We start from the raw sequence: 10,582 nt of genomic DNA, 5'->3' as shown, positions 1-10,582 counted from the left end.
TTCTTCCATGTATGTGCATAGTATTTTCCATCTTGAGTCTTTTTGAATTGTCTTGAAGATCATTGTATTGCTGAGAAATAGTTAAGTCTATCATAGTTGATTGATAAAAATTTTTTTCTCCAGTGTGGATTTTCTTCTGCTGTATAGTGATTCCTCATTTCCAAAAAAATCATTTGCCTAATGACTAAGTATCTCCATAAAGTTTCTCCAGTGTAATTATCTATGTCTAGAAGGAACTCTTTTTTAAAATTTTTCATAGCTTCTGATTTTCAAAACATATGCATGAATTTTTCAACACTGACATTTGCAAAACTTTATGTATCAATTTCAGCCTCTTTATCTCCCCACTCCCTCAGTTAGATAGTAAGTAATCCAATATAAAACATGGTAAAATATATATCTTAAATCTAACATATGCATACATATTTATGCAATTATCTTGCACAAGAAAAATCAGATCAAAAGTGGAAAAAAAATGGAAAAACAAATGCAAGCAAATAATGTAAAGAGTAAAAATGCTATACTGTGATCCACACTCAGTTCCCACAGTCCTCTCTGGTATATAGATAGCTCTTTCTTAAATTCTTAAAATTTGAGTGAATTTCTTATAGATTTTATAAAGTAGGGCCTTTTATCAGGAATTGTTGGTTGTAAAATGTTTTTCCACCATTGCTCTTTTCTCTGAATCTGGTCTGCATTGGCTTTTTGAATTATACAAAAAACTTTTTATCTTAATATAATCACAATTTAGCTTTGTGCCTGCAATGAGCCCTCAGTTCTACTTTTAATGCCAAATTCTTTCCTTTCTCCACTGAGCTGAGAGGTAAACTATTTTTAAAAAATTGCCTGTAATATCACTTTTGGTCTACAAACTTCACAGATCTTGTATATGGTGTCAGATGTGGGCCAATGCCTAATTTCTGTCTCACAAGTTTCCAATTTTCCCCAAGAGTTTTTGTCAAAACTTAGAGTCTTTTCAAGCTTGTCAAACAGTAGATTACTAGAGTCACTGATCATTTTGTCCCATAAATTCTTAACCTATTCCACTGATTGACAGCTCTTTGTTTGGCCACTACTAATTGGTTTTAATGACCATTGCTTTATAATAATTTTAGTTCTGGTACAGATAAGCCTTTTAAATTACTCAGTATTTTTTTCATTGATTCCTTTATATAATCTTTAGATATTTTCTCTCTTCCAGATGAAGTTCATTATTATTTTTGATTGGTATCATATAATTGAATAAGTAGATTAATTTAGTAGTATTTTTATTATACTAGCTCAGCTCTGCACACATGAGCTCCTTGATATTTTTTCCAGTTGAATAGATCTGACTTTAGTTTTGTGGAAAGTGTTTTATAGGTGTATTCATATAGACCTTAGCTTTGCCTCGGCAAGAACTCTCTTATATTTAAAAGTTTTGTTTTTACATGGTTACATTCCTAAAGTTTCTTCTCAATGAGGATTCTCTGATGTCCAGTAAGAACACTAATTTTTCTAAAAGTTATTCTACAAGGAGCAAGTGTATCTATATAGCTTCTCTCTTGTGTGTGTGGATTTTCTGATGATGAGTAAGAAACATCCTTTTGTCGTTTCCTCATTTGTTACTTTCATAAGGCTTCTCTCTTGTGTGGATTTTCTCATGATGAGTAAAAACTTTGCTTTTTTTAATTTCTTTTTTTTTTTTATTAAAGCTTTTATTTTCAAATTTTTTCAAAATTATTTTCAAAATTTTCTATGCATGATTCATTTTAATATTCACCCTTGTAAAATCTTATGTTCAAAATTTTTTCCCTTCTTCACCCCAATAACCCCTTTCCTTAAATGGCAAATAATCCAATTTCACATAGCATAGCATTGATATGTCTTTCCAAACCTTTCTGAAATGATCCTTTGACCATTCCTCATAGAAAAACAATAATCTATAACATTCATATACCACACTTTATTCCACCATTCTCCATCTGATAGGCATCCACTCAAAAACTTCCTTTTATAAAAAACTTCCCACAGAAAACATTTTTACACTCAAAGGTTCTGATAAACGCCTCATTTCCAATATAGAGAACTGACTCTAATATGAACAGACAATTCTCAGAAGAAATTGAAACTATTTCTAGCCCCTGTGGAGGAGGAAGAAATTTGTGACCAAAGATGAACTAGAGACCATTATCGATCACAAAATAGAAAATTTTGATTACATCAAATTAAAAAGCCTTTGTACAAACAAAACTAATGCAAAACAAGATTAGAAGGGGAAGCAATAAATTGGGAAAATACACCCTCACAGTTAAAGGTTCTGATAAAAGGCCTTCATTTCCAAAATATATAGAGAATTGACTCTAATTTATAAGAAATCAACCCACTCTCTAATTGATAAATGGTCAAAGGATATGAACAGACAATTTTCAGATGATGAAATTGCAACTATTACCATTCATATGAAAGAGTGTTCCAAATCACTATTAATCAGAGAAATGCAAATAACACAACTCTGAGATACCACTACACATCTGTCAGATTGGCTAAGAAGACAGGAAAAAATAATGATGAATGTTGGAGGGGATGTGGGAAAACTGGGACACTGATGTACTTCTGTTGTGAGTTGTGAATAAATCCACAACCATTCTGAGAGCAATCTGGAATTATGCCTAAAAAGTTATCAAACTATGCATATTTCTACCCAGCAGTGCTACTACTGGGCTTATACTCCAAAAGAGATATCAATACTAAAGAAGTGTGAAAGTAGAATTCCATGTGCCAAATGTTTGTGGCAGCCCTGTTTGTGGTGGCTAGAAACTGAAAAAATGAATCGATGCCATCAACTGGAGAATGGTTGTAAAAGTAAATTGTATATGAATGTTATGGGAATATTGTTGTCTTGTAAGAAATGACCAGCAGGATGGATACAGAGAGGCTTCTGGCAAGACTCCCATGAACTGATGCTAAGTGAAATGAGCAGAACCAGGAGATCATTATATACTTCAACAATGATACTGTATGAGGATGTATTGTGATGGAACTGTATTTCTTTGATAAAGAGACCTAACTTAGTTTCAACTGATCAATGATGGACATAAGCAGCTACACCCAAAGAAAGAACACTGGGGAAATGAATGTAAACTGTTTGCATTTTTGTTTTTCTTCCTGGGTTATTTTTACCTTCTGAATCCAATTCTCCCTGTGCCACAAGAGAACTGTTTGGTTCTGCACACATATATTTACAAACATATTTAACATATATAGGACTGTTTGCCATCTAGGGAAAGGGGATGCTGCAGAGGAGAGGGATAAAATCAGAACAGAAGTGGGTGCAAGGGATAATGTTGTAAAAAATTACCCTGGCATGGGTTCTGTTAATAAAAAATTATTATAATAAATTAAAAAAAGAAACTATTTCTAGTCATATGAAAAGATGCTCCAAGACATTATTAATCAGAGAAATGCAAATTAAGACAACTCTGAGATACCACTACACACCTGTCAGATTAGCTAGAATGACAGGAAAGATAATGCAGAATGTTGGAAGGGTAAAGGAAAACTGGGACACTGATACATTGTTGGTGAAATTGTGAATACATCCAGCCATTTTGGAGAGGAATTTGGAATTATGCTCAAAAAACTATCAAACTGTGCATACCCAGCAGTGTTACTACTGGGCTTATAGCCCAAAGAGATTTTAAAGAAGGGAAAAGGACCTGTTATGTGCAAAAATGTTTGTGGCATCCCTTTTTGTAGTGGCCAGATGGAATATTATTGTTCTGTAAGAAATGACCAGCAATATGATTTCAGAGAGGCCTAGAGAGACTTACATATGAATTGGTTGCTATAGAAATAAGCAGACCAGGAGACTTGTGAATATACTTTCAAATAAATAATAATATTATATGATGATCAATTCTGAAAGTGGATGTGCCTCTCTCTCAACAAATGAAAATGAATCAAATCAATTCCAATAGAGCAGTAATGAATTGAACTAGCTAAGCACTTCAGTGGAAAAAGAACTCTTCCTGGAGATGACTATGAATGACTTGCTACAGAATTCCTAACTCTCTATTTGTATCCATTGCATTTTTGATTTCTTTCATAGGTTAATTGTATATTATTTCAAAGTTCGTTTTTCTTGTGTAGCAAAATAATTCTATGGACATGTATATATATATTGCATTTAATATATTTAATATGTATTGGTCTACCTGCCATCTGGGGAAGGTGGGGAAGGAGGGAAAATTTTGGAATAAAAGGTTTGGCAATTGTTGGTATGAAAATGGGCTTATAACTTGTAAATAAAAGTTAAAACAAACAAAAAATAATTTTACATTGCTTTTCATATCTATATAGTTTTCTCCAGTGTGGATTGTCTGATGTGAGAAGACATTCTCCTAAGTCTGAGCTCTTCTGCACACTGGTTACTCTTCTATGCTTTTTCTCTCCATTGTAGATTCTCTGATCTATACTTGCAGTTCTATTTTCAAAGCCTTTTCACATTGTTTACATTCAAAATTTTCCTCTCCAGTGTGGATTCTCTGATGTCCCTTCCATCTAAAAGTATTTACACACTGGTTACATTAATAAAGTTTTTCTCCAGTTTGGATTTTCTGATGTAGAGTAAGAAGATCCTTTTTTTAAAAGTTTTTCCTCATTAGTTACATGCATATAAGCTTTCCAGTGGGATTCTCTCATGTGTTGGCTATGAATTACTTTTTTCAAAAAACCTTGTTCCACATTGTTGATATTCATAAAGCTTCTTTCTAGTGTAGATTTTCTGTGGATGTTCATTAAGAGCTCTTTGCTTGTAAAAGCTCACAATGGTTATATCTATGCTGTTTTCCAGTGTGGATTTTTCTTGATGCCTAGTAAGATTATGCTATGTTTAGTAAAACTTTTTCTACATTGGTATATTCTATGGGTGTTTCTTTCTCTAGTGTGGATTTTTCTTGATGTCTATTAAGAACTTCCTTCTTCAAAAGCTTCTTTCACAGCTTTTGGTTACATATATAAGTGTTTTTCTCCTGGTGTGTGGATTTTTCTGATGTGTTGTGTAAGATTTCTTTTGTGGGCCTGTGTTTCTTCTGCATAATGGTTACATGGTATATGTTTCTTTTCCAGTGTGAATTTTTCTAGATGTCTATTACATTTCTTGCTTTCTAAAAGCCTTTTCCACATTGGTTACATTCATAAGGTTTCTCAGTGTGGATTCTCTTGATGTACAGTAAGAGCTTTTCTTTCTTTTTCTATAAAGTTTTCCACATTGGTTATATTCGTAAGGTTTTCTCCTCAGTGTACTTTCTCTTGATGTATAGTAAGAGTTTTTCTTATAAAAGCTTTTCCATATTGGTTATCTGTAAGGTTTCTACCAGTGTGTGATTCTTCTCATGTCTAATAAGGCTTCCTTCTTCTAAAAAAAAAAAGTTTTTTCCGCATTGGTGTGTATGGCCTGGCAAGTGTTTTCTCCAGTGTGGATTTTTGGGATGTGTGGAGGGCCACAAGATTATGCTTATATCTAAAAACTTTTCTCACACTGGTATATTCTGTAAGTGTTTCTCTCTCCAGTATGGATTTTCTAGATGTAAAGCACAAGAACTTATTCTAAAAGTCTTCCACATTGTTACATTTATAAGTGTTTTCTTTCCAGTGTGTGTTTCTGCTGGATGTACAACAAGAGTTTTTGTGTGTAAAAGCCTTTTCCCACATTATTATATCTTTCGGGCAAGGTTTCTCCTGGTGTGGATTCTCTGATGTACAGTAAGAGCTTTTTCTTTTTCTATAAAAAGCTCTTCTTCCACATTGGTTACATTCTGATATGGTTTCTCCCCAGTGTGTGGATTCTCTGATGCATAGTAAAATCCTTTCTTTTAAGCTTCTAAAAGTCTTTCCTTTTCCTGGTTATTGTTATATTCATAAGTTTCTCCTTAGTGTGGATTCTTCATAGATGATCCATGAGTGCTCCTTTTTGTGGTAAAGCTTTTCCACACTGACGTATTATGTTCATGTATGTTTCTTCCAGTGTGGATTATCTGATGTAAAAATGAGAGCTTCCTCTTTTATAAAACCTTTTCCATAATGAGCAACCAATGTTCCTCTAAGCTGTATTCTCTCATGTATAAAGGGTATAGCTTTCTCTCCAAGTGAAGTTAAGATCTTACTTCCACCCATGAATTGTTAAGCTTGGAATTTCTAACAGAATATCTCTCATAGTTTCCTTCATTTCCAGTCTGATCTCTTCTTCCAAAAAGAAACAAAGAAAGAAAACAGCAAATAATAAAACAAATATAGCCATAATGCAAGGACACATGCACATACACACACACACACACACACACATTTATATTCCCTTCCCTCCATCAGCAGAAGAGAAACTCAGTTATTTTGTCTTTTCCAAGGTAAAGAGAAAAATCTTAAATGGGTAGAACCAATCATTTTAAGTCCCATTAGTTCACATCCCAAACATAAGTTAATTTCTAAGAAGCTTCATCCACAATTAAGTGGAACCTCACAATAAACCTGTGATAACACAGAGTGTGCCTTCATTTCTCTTGGGTGCACAACTCAGGTCATCAGCTCAGAATGGGTGAGTGACTCGGCCCAAATCCCACTAGCTGAGACTAGAATTTACCCTGTGAAGGGGCATGCTCTGCTTAGAGTATGTGACAATTATCTCCATTCTAAATTTTTCCCTTTTCCTTTTCATTATCTGTGCTTTCACTCATTTTCATAGACATGTCATTTGGTATATATATAGGAAATACTCAAATTTTTTCATGATCTGTCTTGCCTGTGACCATAACAAATTTCCATGTTGATCACTTTCAATTCTATTTTTTCTATTACATTATCTGAGATCATATTCATCAAGCTAACACTGTTGTTTTTATATTTACATGAGGTAGAACTGATTTTATTCTGACCCGTTACTTTTTTTGAGATAGCTATTACTTGTCTTTTTTTTAAAAAATTACCATTATGTGTTCCCTTCATATCCTAAGATGCACACTTTTTTAAAAAATGCATGCAATTATCCACATCTGAAAATGTCTCAAACAGAAAACTGAGTTCACCATTCTGAGATATGGAAGGGTAGTACAGGCTCCACTACTGCAATCTTTCCCTTTAGAAGCTCACCAACCCTTTGAACGATTGAGATAAAGATCCAAGGGATCTGACCCAAAAATGTCTTAGTGGCACCTTAAGTGGCGACTAAATGTCTGATTTGGTTATAAAGGTAGCTGTCCTCTGGGACCACACAAATGTGCACATTTCCACCTTTACAAGTCTTTCTGCCATGATTTCATTCTTTTATGATCACCACTACACTGAGTGGAGGACTGTGCGCGGAGTCCATCAAACTCTGGTTGCTTTTAAGTGCAACATATTCTTCTGGTTTCTCAATGTGACATCAGAGTGTTCCCAGTATTCAAGGAAATTCTGACATTCATGTTCAAATGGCCACAGCTTTGTAAAGACCCTCCCAGGCTGTCTCTCCCTGGACCAGAGTAGTTCTCTCCCTCCTGGGTTACCAATCAATCTCATCTCATCCAATCTCTAATCACCTGAGCAAGATGTCACCTGGGTCTGCATTCTTGCAACAGTGCTGGCAGGCCACATGAAAACCATGGTCAGGAGGCAGGGCAGGAGAGGCCATCATGAAATCAAGAAAGGGCACAATCTTTCTACCAAAACAGACCTTAAAGTGCTGATCATTGACATGTGTAAGCTTATTTTCTAATTTGAATGTATCCTCTGATTATGTTACTCTTCTTCTATCTGGCAGATTCACAAAGGAACTGGTTGGCTACATGGGTTGGTCATTCAGTAGGGTTTCAGTTGCTATCCGTTCAAAGGTTGTGAGTATATACATATTACATAAAAACAACATAAAACAATATATGCAATTGGCCCTTGAGTACATTTGTCATTTAGTACATTAGTACATGAGTCAATAGAAATGTAAATCTTTTTTTTTTAACAGCAATTAGCAATGGCTTTTGACTGGCTAGAGTTTAAAAATGAATTTCCATGTCTCCACAAGAGCTTGTCTATTTCTTCTGTTTTCTGTCTCATACATTATGACCATGTCATCATATTTGTTTCAAAATCAGAATACAGTTACAGTGGATAGAATGTGGATAGGGCTTGAATCAGTAAAGCCCAGCGTTTTAATCCCACCTCAGAACCTAGTGGTGTGAAATAAGTAGAACTTCAAGTTGGATTCATAGTTTCTTTTTATCTTGTAAATGGGCATAATAATAGCAGCCAAGTCTTTGGATTCTTATGAGGATGAAATAAGACATTGCAAAGCATGGCACTCAGAGCTATAAAAATGCTAGCTATTTTATTTCACTTTGGCTCTTTCCTCCCAGTTCTGCTCTCCTTCTTAAACCATTATGATTCTTACCAATTAATGATGCACTGAGGCATTAAATTATTCAGTTTATCTGGTGCACAGTGGGTCTCTCCACAGTTGATGGTGTATTGTCTGCCCCACCACTCTGTGACATTCCTGAGGGATGTCCCTCACATCTCTTTGTGTTGCTTGTATTTAGCCTAGGGCTGCCATGTAGCAGGCCTTTATTGTTTACTGACTAGAAGATGTTCTAAGAAACAGCCTACGTCCCAAACCTAATCCCTTTTGGCACTTTCAGGAGAGTTCCATTGCCCCAAATCCCAAACAGTGACTTCTTATAGGATCGCAGAGGAGCACTGAAAGGGACCTACAGGGCCATGGAGGGCGATCTATTCATTTTGTAGATGGGAAATCGAGATTCACAGAGGAGCCTTGGACACTATTGCCAAGAAATATCCAACAAAGAAATCCCAGTCTGGCCTTTCTCATCCAAACTGAGCATTTAGGGTAACTCCCAGAAGCCTCTTGTAACCACAAATCTCATAACCATGCTTTGACCTCACTCACCTGCAGAGCAGCACCTCAGGCCTTCTTGGTCCAGCATCCACAGTGCTTCGCTTTGCTCAAAATAAGAGGTCACCTCTTCTCTGGGAACTGGAAGTCCTGGACATGGAAATCAGTTAGAGATGAAGATGGAGAGAAGTTGGACATTTACTTCTCCTTAGGGAAAAGGTGAGGATCCAGCACTGCTCCATGCTGAAATCCAACCCCTGATGTTCAGACATATCAGTCAATACTCACCCATTGGGGCTTGTAAAGCAAGTCACCTAAGACAGGATATGCCCACTATTTGTATGTACAGCTTCCTCTGAGAGAGAGCCAAAGGCCCTTCCTCCTACCTCCTATCCTGTGAGGCTCCTTTCTGGAATATGAAGGCAATGCAAAGGCAGATTAAGGAGAAAACTTCCCATATGAGGGACTAACAAGTGTTTGTCCACAAATTGATGCCTTTTAAAAAGAAGAATATCCCAAATGTTCAAACCTCTCTGAAAAAAGAACGAGTTGAAAGGAAAAGCTTCCTAAGCAGGTTTCGGAGCTTTGGTGGACAAAATTCATGTCCAGGTAGGGGCTAACCCCTAAGATTAGTTCCATGTTTGAGATGCTTCCCCTGATTTAATCTTTGACCGGGGAATGGGTAAGAAAGAGCTTCATGAACAACAAAGAAAATCCCCAGATCCTTTCATACCATAAAAGACCAGACCTTTCCCTTCTCTTCTCCCGCCCCAAGTCCTTCACACTGGGCAATGAGGGTATTCCCTTTTCTTGTAGACTTGTAATTATCAGGGGAAGTGCTCTTACCCAGGGAGAGCAGGTTCCAGGCATTCTCCACCATGACCTCCTTGTACAGCTCCTTCTGAGAGGGGTCCAAGAGCCCCCACTCCTCCTGGGTGAAGTCCACAGCCACGTCCTTGAATGTCACAACCTCCTGAAGCATCAAAAGTCAGAAGACATGGAGCTGAAAGACCCTCTAGAAGTAGAGTCCAATCCCTTCCACTTTATAGATGGAAACAGAAACAGAGAGCAAGGATTTCCCACAGGCCATAGGCTTTCTGAGACTCAGAGTCAACTTTTAAACTGTGGTCATTAAGAGACTGATTGAATTTAGGATCTGTTGAAATAAAGCTGAGAAGTGACTTAGTATGGAACGAATAAGGAATCTGCATCTCAAATACCAGGCATGTTCCATTAATGAATTCTTTCCACACTCTTTCTCCTTGGTAATCCTATTTTCCTGCTTCTATTTCCACTCCCTGTGCCCATCTTACTTTCCCTTATCTATGACCTCTTCTCCTAAATAAACCACCTTTGCCAAAGAGAAAGGCACAACTGTGTGAATTTTACACACATAAGTCGGAAAGCTAGAATTTCCCTGATTCTTACCTGGTCTATATGTAAGGCACATTTCATACAGCTATTTCCCTTTATTCTATTATATTTCACTTCTGATCCACTGAGGATTTCTTTGCTTTTTATGGTTTCGTAATTACAAGGAGAAGATCATATGGGGAGTCAGAGAGGAGGGCAGAAACTTGAAAAGGTATAAGGCAGGAGTGTACTGCCTTTGTGTAGAGACTGAAACTCTGAAAAGGTGTGCTGAATTAGATGCGAGTTACCTATGTCAATTAAATATTCAATGAGATAATGGCTCTATATACATATATTTATATGATATGGTAA

At 36.3% G+C, this 10,582-nt stretch overlaps 1 protein-coding gene across 1 annotated transcript; it reads right to left on the bottom strand.

Moving 5' to 3' along the window:
• Window positions 1-6,142: 6,142 nt before the first annotated feature.
• On the bottom strand, window positions 6,143-10,000 carry LOC116421055 (zinc finger protein 8-like). The gene is made up of 3 exons (XM_031949410.1): window positions 9,704-10,000; window positions 8,912-9,007; window positions 6,143-6,222 (listed from the first exon to the last, which is right to left on the bottom strand). Exons 1-3 carry the CDS (start codon window positions 9,837-9,839, stop codon window positions 6,143-6,145), a joined length of 312 nt encoding a protein of 103 aa, XP_031805270.1. The 5' UTR covers window positions 9,840-10,000.
• Window positions 10,001-10,582: the final 582 nt, after the last annotated feature.

The sequence above is a fragment of the Sarcophilus harrisii genome, chromosome 2, assembly GCF_902635505.1.
Source record: "Sarcophilus harrisii chromosome 2, mSarHar1.11, whole genome shotgun sequence".
NCBI classification, from domain to species: Eukaryota; Metazoa; Chordata; class Mammalia; order Dasyuromorphia; family Dasyuridae; genus Sarcophilus; species Sarcophilus harrisii.
Note: the sequence above shows the minus strand (reverse complement) of the source record. Positions and strands in the feature narration are given on the sequence as shown.